The following is an 18191-nucleotide window of genomic DNA, read 5'->3' as shown; positions in this document are numbered from 1 at the left end:
AGCCTATACCGTGGTAATGTTCTGCTTCATTTGTGTCAATGACAAATACAGTCTGAGGATGTGTTGGGAGCAGCCTGCTATTGTTGCCAGGATTCTGGTTCCAACGTAACACCATAAAATATAGGAATAGAATTAGGTCATCTGGCGCAATGAGTCTGCTCTGCCTTTCATTATCGCTGATCCATTTCCCCCTCTGCCTTAACCTTTTGCCTTCTCCCTGTGACCCTTCATGTCCTGACTTGCAGCATGCCCAGTACTCACTAACCCTAACCCATACATCTTTGAAATGTGGGAGGATATCAGCCCAGCAATCACTAACTCTAACCCACACATCTTTGAAATGTGGGAGGATATCAGCCCAGCAATCACTAACCCCAACCCATAAATCTTTGAAATGTGGGAGGAAATCAGAGCACCCACAGGAAACTCACACGGTCACAGGGAGAACATACACACTCCTTGTTTGGAATAAGGAATTAAACCCTGATTGAACACTAGCTGCTACTCTATTGTACTGCACCATATTCTAGGGAATAATAGACACACACACATCAAATATGTTTTGATATAAAATCTGGCAGCAGAAGAGGCTACTAAAGCTTGAATCTGGAGTAACAAGCAAAATGTCTTTTTGCTTGTCCCCCAGTCCCTGATGGAGGGTTTTGGCCCAAAATTGTCATTTGTCTGCTGCACTCCAGCGTTGTTCTCAGTGGAAGACAAGCTGGATTGAGTGTGTATGTACGTTCATTCATCTGTGGACTGCTGAAAATTGCTTGTTCTTGCCTATCTCACCCATATACCATCAACTTACAGGATATGTCACTCAGGGACTTGAGCTAAATATATGTGTGACTGGATGTTTACTTGTTATCTTACATGTGCCTTGTGCTGTTTATGGCTGTGGACAGTGTTCTGCACTTTGATCTGGGGGGGTGGTGGGAGTTAACACTGTCTCATTTGGCTATATTCTTGTATGGTTGAATGATAATTAAACTAGAACTTGACAAGAAACCTGCACAGGAGAGTTTTTAAAAAAAGTGGAAAAGCCATTACACTTGGACAGTTCCACTTTCCTGACCTTGGAAGTCTAGTTCTAAATGGCAGGCGTATTTGTCACAAATTGGGGTTTTCCTTGGTTGCAATGGATGACCATGCTTTCTTTCCTCTATGCCTTGACATGCCTTTCGCTCTCCATGAAGCATTGCCTTCCAGGCCATTGGATCACATTTGCCCAGCTCACCAGAGCTGGTTTCACATGCTGGGTCAGGTATGCTCCTATCTCACCAGGGTATGAGGCCAGCTGGCTACTCTCAAGTTGTTTAGCCCACCTGTCGATGTGGTGTACCGAGTTGTGGTGGCTATCACGTGCAAAATTGGAGCCAGACTGGAAGAGAACAAAAGTGAGTGAACTGCCCTATGACAAGCCCCCACACCAGAGGTGCTGATCCTCCCTGGGCATGCACATTTCAGCCCAGAATGTCGACAGTTTATTTCCTTCCATAGATGCTGCCAGATCTGCTGTGTGTTGTTCTGGATACAGCATCTGCAGAGTCTCTTCTGTTTATGCAAGGCTATGAATAGTTAATAACATAAAATGCCCTAAGTGTTTTTAAATATACAAGTGTGAAAACAGTTTTTATTTAAAAAAAAGGCTTCAGAAGTGACGCTATTTAAAAAACGCATGAGGATATATTCCGCTCAGAGTTGGAGTTTGCAAGGGAGGGGCTGAGGGCCGGGCACGCTCGCCCCTCCCCCTGCGGAAGTGCCTCCTGTCCCCAGGGGGTGAAGAGCCCAGAATAGCCCGCGGCTCGCGCCGTTAACGTGGAAACAGCGGCGGAGCGCGCAGACCCAGCTCGTGTCCGCCTGCGCCGCCGCCAAGTAGTGCGGGCTAACGTTGTGGGGTCGGATAGAGGCGGCGCGGGCCCGACTGGCGAAATGAACACCAACTCCCATTCCTGTTTGACAGGAAAGTCCGAAATAAACACGTCGGCCGCTGGGTAACTAAACCCGCCAGGCGCATTCGGTGACTTTGATCCCTATAAACGGTTTGAGTAGGGAAGGAGGGGGAGGGGACGGAGAGCGCAGTCAAAAGCTGAAGTCAACCTAACCTGCTTAGCTGCCTGAAGCCCGGCCTCCCCGCTCGTCGCCCCGCCCACCCCGCAAACCGCTTTACAAAAGCCGTTTCCCTCACGTGACATCGGGTCCCCTTTTATCCCCCGCGCGCCGCCCACTCCAGTGACGCCACACTACGTGTAGTTCCGAGCGAGGCCGGGTTCGCGGTGATGTCATGGCGCCGCTCTCTTTCCCGCGGCACCCATTGAGCGAGCGTGCGCGCGCGGCCCGGCCTTAACCAGCGAGCGTATTTGTTTGTGTGTGCGCGCGAGTGCGCGCTCGTTTTCACGTCACTTCCGGCAGCGAGTTGGGTTGCGGAGTCGCGGTGAAGGGGCCCGTCGAGAAGACGGAGGGTCGCGGGGCAGCCGCATCCGACCCGTATGCGCACGGCGGCCGGAGACATCGCTAGCTCCCGCGGATTTACTCTTTCCTCTCTCCGCTTCGCCTTGCGGGCAGTTGTGTGTGTGAGTGAGTGAGTGCCTGGGGGGGTGTGGGGGCAACCGAACCAGCCGCCGCCGCAGCAGCAGCAGCAGCAGCCGCCCGCCCACCAGCTTCAGCCGTTGAGCCTCGGCCCGCTCTCCCGAAGGATGGGAAACGCTGCGACCGCCAAAAAGGGCAACGAGATCGAGAGCGGTGAGTGTGGGGAGGGAGACCACGGGGGCTCATTCATTCCCAACCCCCACCCCCTTCCACCCTGCCGGCCAGCCTGGGCCCTACTGCAATCTGGGCCTGGCCTTGGCAACACGTCTTCTGTCTGTGTGGACTCAGACACAAACACTGACACTCAGACACACCACCATGAATTGACCCAGATGGACACAGGCAGGCACAAAAAGACCGGGACAAATTAATAAAAAAATGCAGTTAGACAAAACCACAACGAAAGGGCTATCCACGAAAACAGACTACAGTGTGCAAACTACACCCTAGAAAAGGCACACACCCATATGCACGCACTGTGACACCAACAGAGTGCAATACTTTCAATCTTCTGCTATTTTCAGTGTTCCTTTTAGAAACATTGTAGTTCTAATCCAGTTTGTTCCGTGCTTTTGGGTTGTAGAAATTAAGTTTTCTTTTCGGAGGTAAAGCGCTGATTGCATCTTAAGTGGGAGTATCAGCGAGCAGAAATTTTCAGACGAGCAAAATTTCGATTTACACTACAAGAAGAGTGATACTTGATTACTCCCTGATCGTTTTGGTCTATACACTTTCAGAGCCTTTAGTTTCATACCTTCTAGCTTTTAGACATTGCTATTATTTTTATTAAACTCCTTTGCATGACTACCTAATTGTGCAAGGTAAATGAATTGGTTGCTGTCAATCTATTTTGACAACATCTGCGCACAACTATGCAGTCTGCAGTCATTTGCAATGTGCATATATTTTCATGTGGTTAAAATCGTGTAGGAAATAGTTTGAATATATTGCAAAATATCTTGTTATGCCTTAAGTGCAGTGAGCTAACTTGTGAAATTTGAACTGTTGAATCTGGCTGAATGTTGTTCTATTACCTGTATACAGTTTCCATATAATCTCTGTAGAGCCCACATTCACAACGAGCAATAAAATGTTCCATGTCATTTTTAGAATAATTCCCTAGTACAATTAGAAAATGAAACTCAGACTATTATGTGTTTGGCTGTCTAAAAGCAAAAGTGTTAGCTCTTATGATGGTGATCTATTTTTGGGATGTGCTTTTGCAACGTTAGACTCTGACCATCTTGTTATCTTTGAAATGTTTGAAGTAATTTGGCAAGTTATTGGGAAATGTGAGGACTCTTACCTGCTTTGTTAAGTGATTAATTCTCTGGAAGTTTCAATGCTGTCACAAAATGCTAAGCTTTGATGTTTAATGGGATCTTAAACTATCCAAATTATAATCTGTCATCAAACCCATTAAATTATATAACTTGTGTCATTACTTATTCTACCATTTTGAAGGAAAAATTACATGTAAAGCATTTTCAAACAAGTAGTTCCTGGCAGTGTATTGCATGATTTATGATGGTTGACTGCATGTAGACAGGTTAAGTAGTGGTAATTTTGGCATAGTAATTGACCTATTGATAAGGATATGATCATGCTGCAAGCATGTGTCCCATGGCTGTTGGTGGCTATCACAACTTGTATTGCTCTGGAAAGTAGTACAGTGAAAACAAAAAAAAACTTCTATTATCTAGACACTAATAGAAATGCACACCAGCTAGTAATCTTATTAAACTTGGAATTGTTTATTGGCTTTTTTTTTATGCAGTTGGTCACTAATTGTGCATGATAACTTCAATCTATTGTTCTCTTAATAAAATATTAGATTTATTTTAAAAAGTTTCTAATATTTTAGGTGCTTCAATTCCAGCTAGATTTGATGGTTCTGACTGAGTAGACTTGGATCTAAATAGGGTTCTTTGTCAATTTTAGATGCAAGCATATGCATTAGGAATTTTCTGTGGGCACCTTCCCAATGATCAAGTAAGTCCCCTATATCTCTGTTTCAACTTGCATTTTTCTATTGGGGTTACTTGGAGCTTGTTGGAGAAACCCCCAGAAAAATTGTCAGACAATTCAAATATAACGTCCGTTTGATTCTCTGAGCCTTCTCCATTCAGCGATGGTGTACAGTTACTTATTGTGCCTTTGAAGTGTGGGAAAAGACCAGAAATAATCTGCATGTCCACTTTTCTGCAGAGGTTACTCCAGGCCCCTTTTGCATGATTTGCCAAAAAAGCTATTTAGCCTCTAAGGCAGTCTGTTCCCTTTCCCTGTGGTTTATTCCACTAATCTGACTTTGCTCAAGGCTTTTGAGCTCTTTACTGCTGCACACCACTCGAATTATATTTTATTAACTTACGATATTTTGTACGTTCTGTGTGTGATATGTATTGTGAGTGCAGAATAACATTTTCATTTGGTTGTATTTATGTCAGATGACGATAAACTTGAACTTTTAAGTTGCCAGAAAAAGCTGAAAGATCATTGTCCATCTTTTAAACTATGTCTGTTCATTGGTCCCTTGTTATGTTTTATTATTTTCCTTTTTACTTTTTCTATCCCTTTGTCAACTTGGCCTAGAGTTACTTGTACTTTGACTTTCTAGTTAATTTTTGCCCCATATTGCAAAACCTAGAGTTAATCTCATTGCTGACCCCAGCCCCTATCACTGTATAATTTAGGCTCTTTCATAACCCTGTTTCTAGGAAACACACACAAAGATATTTTTGGACTGTTGAATGTTTAGTTTTCCATCTTTTACTGGAATTCTTCTTAAATAAGATTTTCATTTCATGCATATTTTTCTCATTAGGTCATGTGCAACTTCAGCCCATCACCCCCTACTGTGGCACAGCAGCTCGCCAGAGTTCTCTGTCCTGGGTTGGTCTTTCATATTGTCTTCAGGTCTAATCTATCTTGGTGTATCCTTCTTCCAGGGATGAGGTCTTTGGAGCATCTGTTTGTGTTCCTGTAGCTCTGAGTTTTTAACAGGATGGTTTTGCTAGTCCCAAGCCCAGCCTGCCTCCTTTTACACTCCGGCTTGGAACTGTCCATTGCGGTATTTCCACCCGGAACTGCATGCACTTATTCTGTTCAAAATGATTTTGTGTCATAGATCAGTACCAAACCTTTAGGAAAATTTTATTCCACTGCTGTTAATCTGCTGAAATATCTTGCAAATTATTGGTGCAGTCCAACCTGTGCGCATATAGTTCTGAAATTATTGTAAATGGTAGAGAGGTTACACATCGAATTTGGAAAAGGAGTTTAAAATATAGTACCCTGCTGGCATTGGGTTGCAAGTGAAGTAATCAGTTACTGTTTATAACTGGTGTGGAGGACCTAAAAGGAACCAAATCATCCTAATGTGGGACTTGGAAACTAGGAATCATTAGAGTTGATAACATGTACCAATTTTACTGTCAGCATTTTAGAGTTAAATATACATAATCATATATGCATCTTGACCTCGTGCTAATCTTCCAATCCATATGTGAACTTTATTCTCAGAACCCTATTGTGAGCTCTCTAATTCCATATATAGTTTTTTAAAAATGTTATTCCTCTTTTGTGCCATGTTTCATTCTAGTTGTGTTCTCTGGATTAGCTGCTAGACAGTTCTACTAATAGCATAGGAAGATGTGCTGAAAAAACAGCTTGAGACAGAAAAAATAATCTGCTTCAGTTCGTGCAAATTCGGCTGTTGAAAATAATTAATTTAGCTAGTGGTACAAACAATGCTAGTTTAGATGTAGGGTTTTAACTTGAAACATTGACTGTCGATCACCCTCAGTAGATGCTCCAGTTCGTGTGTTGCTCCAGATTCCAGTAGTCTCTTGTCTCCATAAAATAGTAAACACGAGGAAATCTGCAGATGCTGGAAATTCAAACAACAACACACACAAAATGCTGGTGGAACACAGCAGGCCAGGCAGCATCTATAGGGAGAAGCGCTGTCGACGTTTCGGGCTGAGACCCTTCATCAGGGTCTTGGCCCGAAACGTCGACAGCGTTTCTCCCTATAGATGCTGCTGGCAGGCTGTGTTCCACCAGCATTTTGTGTGTGTTGTTCCATAAAATAGTAACCGCTTTTGTTATTCTTTGCTCTCAACAACAATGAAGTGTTTAATGTTTCATCTCCTTTGCAAATTGTTGGAGTACTGGTGAGAGAAGGAAATTGCTGTGGGATTGAAGGTGAAAGTGTTACAATGTGATCACAATAATTCCAAGTGTATAAAAAGATTTCTTAATCCGTTACTAGTTTTTGCCATTGTGAAGGAAGCATGGGTTTAGATTAAAGGGGAACAGTTATTGCTCATCAACTATCAGGTCCTTGAACCAGAGGGTATAACTTCACTTGCCCCATCATTGAATTGCTCCCACAACCTATCAACTCACTTTCATGGTCTCTTCATCTCCTCTATTTATTATTTTTTTTCTCTTTTGCACTTGCACAGTCTTCATACATCTGTTGTTTCACTATATGGTGTGGTCTTTTATTGATCCTGTTGTTTCTTTCTATTTACTGTGTATGCCTGCAAGAAAATAAATCTCATATGTACTTCGGTAATTTATTTTGAACTTTTTAAATCAGTAGTAAACATTGGAGGTTATTGTCAAGCAGGCATGGGCTGTTGGAATGGTCTCATGTGACAAATAAAGTTGCCTTAAGAGAAATGCAGGGTGTTTCATTACAACAGGAAGAACAACAGCGCAATTCTAAAAATCATGTAAAATAGGGTAAAGTTCAGAAAGTGTTAACAATGTGAAAGTGGTTAGCTAATAAAGGGTTTGAATAAAGTTACCATGCAATCCCATTCTAGAAAAAAGCTGCTTATGCAATAAGAAACTTAAGTTTTGCTACCTTAAAGTTCAAAATAAATTTATTATCGAAGTATATACCTTTAAAATTTTGAGAGGGATAGATAGAGTTGACGTGAATAGGCTGTTTCCATTGAGAGTAGGGGAGATTCAAACGAGAGGACATGATTTGAGAGTTAGGGGGCAGAAGTTTAAGGGAAACATGAGGAGGTATTTCTTTACTCAGAGAATGATAGCTGTGTGGAATGAGCTTCCTGTAGAAGTAGTAGAGGCCAGTTCAGTTGTGTCATTTAAGGTAAAATTGGATAGGTATATGGACAGGAAAGGAGTGGAGGGTTATGGGCTGAGTGCGGGTAGGTGGGACTAGGTGAGATTAAGAGTTCAGCACGGACTAGGAGGGCCAAGATGGCCTGTTTCCGTGCTGTGATTGTTATATGGTTATACATGTCACCATATGCTACACTGAGATTCATTTTTTGCAGGCATTTACAAGGAAAAGTGAAATAGAATTTATTTAGATAAAGATTTGACATAATGTGCAAAAGATGACAAAATGTACACAAAAACTAAATATTGAGACCAAGTTGTAGAGTCTTTGAATGTGAGTCCATTTGATGCGGAATCAGTGTATAGTTGGGAGTGAAGTTACCGACTTTTGTTCAGGACCTTGATGATTGTAGAGAAATAACTGTTCTGAACTTGGTGTTATGGGATCTAAGTATGTCCAGCTTGATAGTAGTAGTGAGAAGAGGGCAAAGCTTGGAAGGTGGGGTCCAAACGCGTGATCAGGTGAGAAACCCAATAAACTTCTGTAGTTCTTCCTTCTACCTCTCAATTAGAGACAATTTGCACCATTTTGAAAAATTTTATTTAAATATACCTAAAGCACCTGACTTATGTAAATTAATTAAAACTACTAATTAAAAGGAAAACAAGCTTCCTTCATTAAATTTCAATAATCAATGGCCATTTTGGGATGAATTGTGTGGTGATAGTTAATGTGTAGCTGAGAAGCCCAATATGAAGTCTGTCTGGATCCTTAGGTCAGTATAACACATAGCAGTCAGTGATTTTGCCTCTTTTGGCCAGTCTTCAGTCTGACTCTGAAATGTTGGCTAGCTTACATCTGGAGTATTGTCCATAAAACGCAGGAGATTCTGCAGCTGCTAGAGATCCATAGTAGCACACAAAATGCTGGAGGAACTCAGCAGGTCAGAGAGCATCCGTGGTGAGGAAGAAACAGTCAGTGTTTTGGGCCAAGGCCCTTCAGGGTTGGAAAGGAAGTGGGAAAATGCCCCAGAATAAGGTGTGGGAGGAGGGGAAGTACAAGCTGGAAGGTGTTAGTTGTAGTCAGGTGAGGGGGAAGGTGGGTGTGATCATGTGAGAAGCTGGTTGGTGGAAAAGTTAAAAGACTGAAGAAAAAAATCTGATTGAGGATAGTGGCCATGGGAGAAAAGGAAGGAAGAGGGGGTACTAGAGGGAGGTGATCTGCAATTCATGAGGGAAGGAGAGGGGTGTCAGAATGGGGAATAAAAAGGAGAGGGGGTGGAAATTGTTCACTTCTGGTTACATTCTTCTTTAGGAAAGACAAGTTCAAGAAGACATAAAGGACATTTCAAGAATGGTTTAGAAAAGACAGATTTTGGTTACAAAGTTTCTCTATTTGCCAAACTTGGGCTGAAGGGATGAGCTCTACAAGTTCTTGTGTACTTGTAGATCTTCGATGCAAGTACCCTATGCTGGTGCCAGGCGCTAATGATGAAATCAAGATTTAAGGCTTGTAGCACCTTAATGATCGTCTTGGATATTTTTCTGTGGTCGCAATGCTGCAAGTCGGGTTCACTGGTTCATTGGCGAGACCGACAGGACCTACTTGGCTTTGGTTGTTGTGACCAGGCCCTCATGCCATAGGGTTGTTAGTTGTAGCCATCTAGGGCCAGAGATGCCAGACGTAGCGTGGAGTTGGGAACTGACCCTTTGTGTCAGTGCTGCTCTGCAGTGTTCACTTGGAAATGACCTGGATTACATTCATCTGCAGCTGCACAAGAGCATGATGAGCATCAATCTACAGGCCTTGACACTCAGGGACTTTGGGTATATTATTATTAATTTTGTTACTATATTTTACTGCTATTGTAATTATATTGTGTGTTGTGTGTGACTGTATTTTGCACCTTGGCCCCAGAGAAGTGCTGTTTCATTAGGCTGCATTCATGTGAATGGTACTTCAGAAATTGTTGTCGGACTATTAGTCAGGAATGCCTTACATTTTATTATATAAAGAATAATGTTTAAATGGTGGAGTATTTCTAAAAAGACAAACAGTATGTGATTTTTGCATGTCATTGGATCAGATGTTTAATGGATCTTGTGCTTGGGATTCCTTCATTCACACAAATTAAATATGTAAAAATGTTTATTTTGGTGTTTGGGCTTAAATCCATTCCATTGAACATCAGCTTTGGCATTTTCCTAATCGCTTGACTTTTCATGTAAGCAAAGTAACTTGAAACTTTACAGTTTGAAACATTTTAATATTTTCAAGGTGTTTTGATGCAAGTTTTATTTTTTTTTAAAGTGGGGAACATTGGGCATAGTTCAAATTTAATTATCATTCAACTATTCATGAATGCAGCCAAATGCAAGTGTTCTTCCAGGGCCAAGGTACAAAAACCAACAGTCATACACAACTCAAGGTACATAGAGCACATATAAGATAGCAAGTAAACATCGAGTCACACATATGTTTAGCCCAAGTGACTATCCTGTAAATTGATGGTGCATGGGCGTTATCGACAAGAACAGCAGTTCTCAGCATTCTGCAGAGGAACTCATGCACGCAGTGCCGCTACAACTGAGGCCATGCAGCTCCCCGCTATCTGTCTCCCCATTAGACAAGGGAAACAAACTTGCAGCATTTTACATTACCAATGTCCAACAGGTTCTTGCAATTGGAAGAAAAACATACAAGACAATCATTAGACTATACAGTACAGATTAGTTTGATTTAATTTAAATCAAAGTAAACAGTATAATAGAATTGATATGCGAGAGTTAGTAATTCCATGATTTCGGTTTCTGATAGAACGTCATTAAAATTGAATGGGAAATTGCAACCCTCTGCAACCCCCAACACCACTACTTTATTATTTCCTATCAGTCACTTTATGTACAGACAGTACTGTGCCTTTGTGTCACTTTGTGAACATGCAGTCAATCTACTGCATGTATCTAAAGTTATCTTCAAGATGATGACATGTCTGCCAGTTTTCCATCCAGGCAGATATACTTTAATTCCCCTGGATTCCAAAACATCTTCAGTTTAAGCTTCACACAAAATGCTGGAGGAGCTCAGCAGGACAGGCTGAGTAGGGGAATAAATTGTTGACATTTTGGGCCGAGGCTTCTCATCAGAACTGGAAAGGAAGGGGGCAGAAGCCAGAATATTCTGTTTACCGTCCTCCAACGATGCTGCCTTACTTGCTGAATTCTTACAGCATTTTGTATGTTGCTCAAGAATTGCAGAATCTGTGGCCTCCAGTTTCAGCTTTAAGTGTACTCTGGTAATATTTATTTATTGAGGTACAGTGCATAGTGGGCCCTTTGAGTCATGCTGCCCAGCAATGCCCTGATTTAATCCTAGCCTAGTCATGGGACTGTTTACAGTGAGCAATTAATCTACTAACTAGTATGTTTTTGGACCGTGGGAGGAAACTGGAGCAGCTGGAGGAAAGCCGCGTGGTCCTGGGGAGAACGTTCAAACTCCTTGCAGAAATTGGTGGGAATTGGATCCGGGTCGCTGGTATTGTAAAGCACTCTGCTGAACATTGTGCTTCCGTGCCGTATATTGTGAGTAGCACAACAACCCAGGGTAGAGAATTTCAAAAATTCACAAGTTACCAAATAATTAAACATTATGCAACTTTATTCCTGAATGTCCTAAACACAAACAAAATGCCATGGTTGGAGGATGTCAGAAAGTTGTATTACTTTAATTTTTGCAGCATTTATTAAAATGCACTTTAAGTGACTTTACAGACACTAAGCGCTGGCTCAGTTTTATTTTAAATATATCATGGCATTAAAAGCAATTTAGCGCAAACTCGTGGCACTTCTCAGGAATGAGTTAACATTTGAGGTAAATGTCCTTTCAGAATGTAGTCCTGAGGAAAGGTCTCAGCCCAAAATGTTGACTGTATACTCTTTTCCATAGATGCTATCTGGGCAGCTGAGTTCTTCCAGTATTTTACGTGTGTTGCTTTGAGAATGCATCTTGGGTTACTGCGCCCATTGACTAGTGGATTTATACTTCAGTCATTTCCTTTCATACTGTGGATTACTTTTATTTGTAATATTTCAATTTGTCCTTCAGAACATAAATGGAGACTTGCACTACTATCTTTATATACTACATGCTTATATCCCTGGGTTGATAAATCATGATTACGTTTGCTGTTCTGTCAGCCATCAAGCTATGAATAAAATATTGCCAGGAGAGTCGTATACGAAGGGCTCGAAGTATTGTTGAGGATCCCTCCTACCCATTCCACAATCATGGTTAAGATCACGAGTTCCGTGCGCGCAGCACTTACCGCACGACCAGCTAGAGCTCAACAAGAGCAGTTGTGATCTGCGCAAAACTATCAAGGCTGCAAAACAACTATACAGGGACAAGGTTGTGTCAAGATTCATGACAAATAGCATACGTGACTTGTGGCGAGGGCTGCATACCATCGCAGACTTCAGAGCCAAACACTGTGGTGCCACCAACATCACAGCCTCTCTCCCAGATGAGCTCAGTCGCTTTTTAGCTCAGTTCGATGTCGCTAACTCTGAGCCTCCAAGGAAAACCACCGCTACAACCTGCAACCTGGTCATCTCTGAGGCTGAGGTATGCAGATATTTCCAATAAGTAGACAGTCGCAAGGCTGTGGGACCGGATGGCTTCCAGGGACGAGTACTCATAATGTGCTATACACATCTGGCAGGTGTGTTATGACATTTTTAATCTCTCACTCTCCCAGTGTAGAGTGCTCTCCTGCTTCAAATTATCCCCCATTGACCCTGTAACAAAAAAGACCAAGGTAAAATGCCTGAACAACTGGCGTCCTGTCGCACTCACCTCAATAAGCAAATACTTTGAGAAGTTGGTCAAGGATTACACCTGCAGCTTGCTATCACCCAAACTGGACCCCCCACAATTCACCTACTGACACAATTGATCGACAGATGATGCAATAGCCACTGCTCTACTGTCGTTACACTTCTGGAGAAGGATGCTTATGTGAGAATGCTGTTCTTGGACTACAGTTCAGCATTCAACGCCATAGTTCCATCCAGGCTTGACAAGAAGCTCAGAGACCTCAGCCTTCACCCTGCCTTGTGCAGCTAGATCCTGGACTTCCTGTCAGATCGCTGGCCGGTAGTAAGAGTGGGCTCCCTCTCCTCCACCCCTCTGACTCTCAATACTTGTTACTCAAGTTACAAAGTATAGAAATGATTATCGTCAATTCCATGGCTTCAATTTCTAGTTGAAATGCCAGTATTCTGGGCTGGATAATATTTGTTTATGTTACTCTGGCTGTGAAATCAAGCCAGTGAAACAAGGTTGTAATGTTGGCCTGAACAACTGAAATGTTGTGTACGTGTTCTGCGAAGTTAATATACTACATTCTGTGGCCAGCTTCTTTTTTCCCCCAGTGTAAGTTGTCATCTTGTATTGGAAATTGAACAGATGTTATATATCCTTGTGTGACAGTTGGAGAATTAAATCAGCATTAATTAGTGACAAAATACTGCAGATGGTGGAAATTCAAATTAAAATTGGTTGTAGATCAAGCAGAGACAGTTAATCAAATCCGGTTCAATATCACTTGTTGTGAAATTTGTTGGGAACAGTGCTTTACACCATATAATAAAAAAGCCCTATTAATTGCTATGTATGTTATATATAAAATAAGCAGTGCAGAACAACAGCAATAAAAAAAAAATGAGGTAGTATTCATGGGTTCATTGTTCAGTATGAAATCTAATGAGTGGGGAAGAAGCTGGTCCTAAAGCATTGAGTGTGTGTCTTTAGGCTCCAGAACTATCACCTTGATGATAGCACTGAGAAAAGAGCATGTCCTGGGTGATGGAGGTCCTTAATGATAGATGCCACCTATTTGAGGCATTGCCTTTTGACAACGTATTCGATGCTGGGAAGGCAACTACTTGCAAGCTTTTTCCAATCCTGTGCATTGGCCCCTTCATACCACACGGTGATGCAACCAGTTAGAATGCTGTCTATGGTATGTGAGGGAAATTTGCGAGAGTCTTGCGTGTCATACCAAGTCTTAAACTCCTGATGAAATATCACCTCTGTAATTGCATCAATAAGTTGACAATGGATAGGTCTTCAAAGATGTTCATACCCAGGAACATGAAACATGTTGATCCCTTCCACTTCCACTACTGATCCCTCAATGAGGACTGGTGTATGTTCTCTTGACTTCCCCTTCCTGAAGTCCACAATAAATTCCTTGGTTTTATTGACATTGAGTGCAAGGTTGTTGTTGTGAAACAACTCAACCAGCTAATTGATCTGAGACATTAACTTTGTGTATTTCTTTCTCCATGCATTCTACTTGAATATTTTGAGAATTATCTGTTCGGGTGGTGTCAATCTAATCTAAGATTCTCTGAACTGATAATTGCATTGATTTTTAAGCCATGAGGTTTAATTAAGTTAATTTATGTGTTATTGTACTCTGCCCATTATATATTTTATGAAAATGTTTTTGTTTAGTAAAGAATTTAGTCTTATTCATTTTAGGTTAAGCATCATATTACATTGTACGGAAGTTCCAGGATCTCCTTTGATGGTGCTTACATGATCTTCAGTTTGAACATTGCTGCTTTTTTTAATTTCCCAAGTTATCAGATCTCTATTTGGTCTATGAAATAATGACTTAACTTGCTAATAAACCTGTGAGGAAAGATTATCTTTTGAATATTCCTTGCAGTTTGCAATAACACACTACCATTTGGCCATCTGAATAACAAAGGCACAGCAGGTCAGGCAGCATCATTGAAGAAAGAATTAAGAGTCAGCATTTCTCTCAGAACTGGGAATTGATAAGATTTGGGAAACTATCCAGTTCTGTCAAAAACAAAACAACCAAAAATTCTCCTTCTGAAGATGCCTGACCTGAGTTTTGCAGTGTTTTTTATTTCAGATTTATAATATCTGCATTTTGTAATTGCCAGTTTTATTCTTGCATTGGGTGAAGGGAATTACAAGGGGAATAGTTTTAATGCTTGATAGTATTGATTTTTTTGATTAGAAAAGCGTTCCACTATACCATTTATGCTTGATAAATAAAAGCTGCACAGAAGTTCAGATTTTTCATCATCTGACTGTACAATAATACAGCCAAACAAAACAATATTCCTCCTGGCCGCAGTGCACTATCAAAGCATATATCATTCACAGCACATAACCAGATATTGCCATACACAAGTTAATCAAATATAATTCAATTACATGTGCAGCATAGGTAAACAGTAAATAGTACACTAAACAGCTCACTGTACTAGTGATGAGACCTTGGTGGTGGCAGGGTATTCATTAGTTTCATAGTCTGAGGGAAGAAGCTGTTACCTAGTCTGGCAGTCCTGGTCCTGATGTTTCTGTAACTCCTTCCTGAGGGCAGTGGGTCAAAAGATTGTGGAAAGGATGTTAGGGATCCTCAACAATGCCTAAGGCCCCTTTTCTGCACTGCTGTTGTAAATGTCACAAATGGGGGAGGGAGACCTCAGTGATGTGATTGTGGCTTTTAGTAAAAGGTTTGGGCTTGATTGAGGCACGACTGCGCAGGTGCGTGAACGTCAGCAAATTAGATCGGCAGGAAGAATTTAAAAAGACAGCTTTATAGAATAAGCATTGGAGAAGAGGGAGTCAGAGTAGGAGGCTTCGGCGATAACGCGTTGAGGTGAGGTAAGTTACTTGTGAAGAATAGGAATAGGAAGTATGTCTGCGAGGGGGTGTTCTGTACTGGGGTCAGATGTTGGATGTAGGATGTCCAGGAGTCCAGACAGCCTTAGGGACTGGGTTAGGGAACTGGAGATGCAGCTCGATGAACTTTGTCTGGTCAGGGAAAGGGAGGAGATGATAGAGAGGAGCTAAAGGCAAGTAGTCACACCGGGGCCTCGGGTGACAGATAAGTGGGTAACAGTCAGGAGTGGGAAGAGTAGGGGTCAAATACCAGAGAGTACCCCAGTGGCTGTCCCCCTTAACAATGAGTGCTCCTGTTTGAGTACTGTTTGGGGGGGGGGGGAACCTACCTGGGGGAAGCAACAGAGGCTGCGCCTCTGGCATAGGGTCTGGCCCTGTGGCTTAGAAGGATAGGGAAAGGAAGAGGATGGCAGCAGTGGTAGGGGACTACAGTTAGGGGGTCAGAAAGGCAATTCTGTGAACACAGGAAAGAAACACAGATGGTAGTTTGCCTCCCAGTGCCAGGGTCCAGGATGTTCCTGATCTCGTCCAGGATATCCTGAAGTAGGAAGGTGAACAGCCAGAGGTTGTGGTACATATTGGAACCAGCAACATAGGTAGGAAAAAGGAGGAGGTCCTGAAAACAGTCTATAGGGAATTTGGAAAGAAATTGAGAAGCAGGATCTCAAAAGTAGTTATCTCAGGATTGCTGCCTGTGCCACTGACAGTAAGGTGGAGGATAAATATGTGACTGAAAGATGGGAGCAGGGATTCAGATTTCTGCATCATTGTGACCTGTACAAAAAGGATGGGTTGCACTTGAATCTGAGGGGGACCAATATCCTGGCAGGGAAGTTTGCTGAGACTATTGGGGAGGAGGGTGGTGGGAACCAAACTGAAGAGACGGAGGAAGAGGTGGTTGGCTCACAAATGGAGAAAGCTTGTTGGCAGTGTGAGAGGGAGGATAGACAGGTGATAAAGAAGGGATGTGCTCAGACTGATAGTTTGAGATGTCTATTTTAATTCAAGGAGTATCATGAACGAAGTGGATGAGCTTAGAGGGGGATCAGTACTTGGAGGTATAATGTTGTGGCCATTACAGAGATTTGGATGGCTCAGGGACTGGAATGGCTGATTAGAGTGCCAGGCTTTAGATGCTTCAGAAAGGACAGGGAGGGAGACAAAAAAAGTGGGGGTGTGGTGCTGCTATTCAGAGTGTCATGGCTGCAGAAAAGGAGGAAGTCATGGAGGGACGGTCTACTGAGTTTCTGTGGATTTTTTGGAGAAGGTAGGGAGACAGATTCTGGAACAGTGCAATAACAGCAGGGTTTTCGGGATGGGGGATTTTAATTTCCCCAAAATTGATTGACATTTCCCTAGAGCAATGGGTTTAGATGGGGTGGAGTTTGTTAGGTGTGTTTAGGAAGGGCTTCTGACACAATGTAGATAAGCCTACAAGAGGAGAGGCTGTACTTGATCTGGTATTGGGAAATGAACCACGTCAGGTGTCAGGTCTCTCAGTGGGAGAGCATTTTGGAGATGGTAATTACAATTCTATCTCCTTTACCATAGCATTGGAGAAGGATAGGAGCAGACAGGTCAGGAAAACATTTAATTGGAGTAAAGGGGAATATGAAGCTGTCAGGTAGGAGCTTGGAAGCATAAATTGGGAGCAGATGTTCACAGGGAAATGTCCAGTAGAAATGTGACAAATGTTAAGGGGATATTTGAGTGGCATTCTGCATAGGTACATTCCAATGAGACAAGGAAAGGATGTTACCATGGATGGAACCATGGTGTACAAAGGCTGCAGAAAATCGAGTTAAGAAAAGAAGAGCTTACAAAAGGTTTAACAAAAACTAGGTAATGATAGACATCTGGAAAATTATAAGGCTGGCAGGAAGGAGTTTAAGAATTAGGAGAGCCAGAAGGGGCCATGAGAGGGCCTTGGCGAGCAGGATTAAGGAAAACATCAAAGACATTCTACAAGTATGTGAAGAAGATAAGACGTGAAAGAATAGAACCAATCAAGTGTGACAGTGGAAAAATGTGTATGGAACCAGAGGAGTTTGCAGGGGGTACTTAATGAATACTTTGGCTTCAGTATTCACTGTGGAAAAGGACCTTGGCGATTGTGGGAATGATTTACAGCGGGCTGAAAAGCTTGAGCATATAGACATTAAGAAAGAAGATGTGCTGGAGCTTTTGGAAAGCATCAAGTTGGATAAGTCATTGGGATTGGACAAGGCTACTGTGGGAGGTGAGGGAGGAGATTGCTGAGCCTCTTTGCATCATCAGTTGGGACAGGAGAAGTCCAGGAGGATTGGAGGGCTGCAGATGTTGTTCCCTTATTCAGGAAAGGAAATCATTCAAAAACACGACATTTCCTTCCATTGTTATGCTGTTGACACACAGCTTTATCTCCCCTTGAAACCAAACGACCAGTCAAATCTAGTCAGCCTCATGAACTGCCTTGAGGACATAAAGTGTTGGTTGGCACAAAACTTCCTACAGCTGAATGAAGGCAAGTCTGAAGTTGTCCTATTTGAACCCCTGACTCCATCAAAGTGATTACCAACAGTCTTGGTAACCTGTTCACCCTTGTCAAACCCCATGTCAAAAACCTTGGTGTGATATTTGATCCCACCTTTAAGTTTGACAAGCAGGTTAATGCCTGTTTTTTCTAGCTTTGTACTATTTCCAAAATCAAGCTCAAAATCAAAATATTGCCAATCCCGCTTGGACTATTCCAACTCCCTGTATACTAGGATTAGTCAGTCGTCCCTATCCC

The 18191-nt window shown here is 42.3% G+C and overlaps 1 protein-coding gene across 2 annotated transcripts in view; it reads left to right on the top strand.

Moving 5' to 3' along the window:
* The first annotated feature begins 1842 nt into the window (after positions 1 to 1842).
* The window catches only part of prkacba (protein kinase, cAMP-dependent, catalytic, beta a), a 220550-nt gene continuing 204201 nt past the window's right edge, over positions 1843 to 18191 (top strand). The window contains exon 1 of one of the 2 annotated variants that reach the window (XM_059983748.1): positions 1843 to 2745. In XM_059983748.1, the coding sequence (XP_059839731.1) occupies positions 2700 to 2745 (46 nt within the window). In that variant the 5' untranslated portion in view covers positions 1843 to 2699. The remainder of the gene's footprint in view (positions 2746 to 18191) is intronic. The other variant, XM_059983747.1, reaches the window with a different exon arrangement.

Source organism: Hypanus sabinus, chromosome 11 (genome assembly GCF_030144855.1).
Source record: "Hypanus sabinus isolate sHypSab1 chromosome 11, sHypSab1.hap1, whole genome shotgun sequence".
NCBI lineage: Eukaryota > Metazoa > Chordata > Chondrichthyes > Myliobatiformes > Dasyatidae > Hypanus > Hypanus sabinus.
Note: the sequence above shows the minus strand (reverse complement) of the source record. Positions and strands in the feature narration are given on the sequence as shown.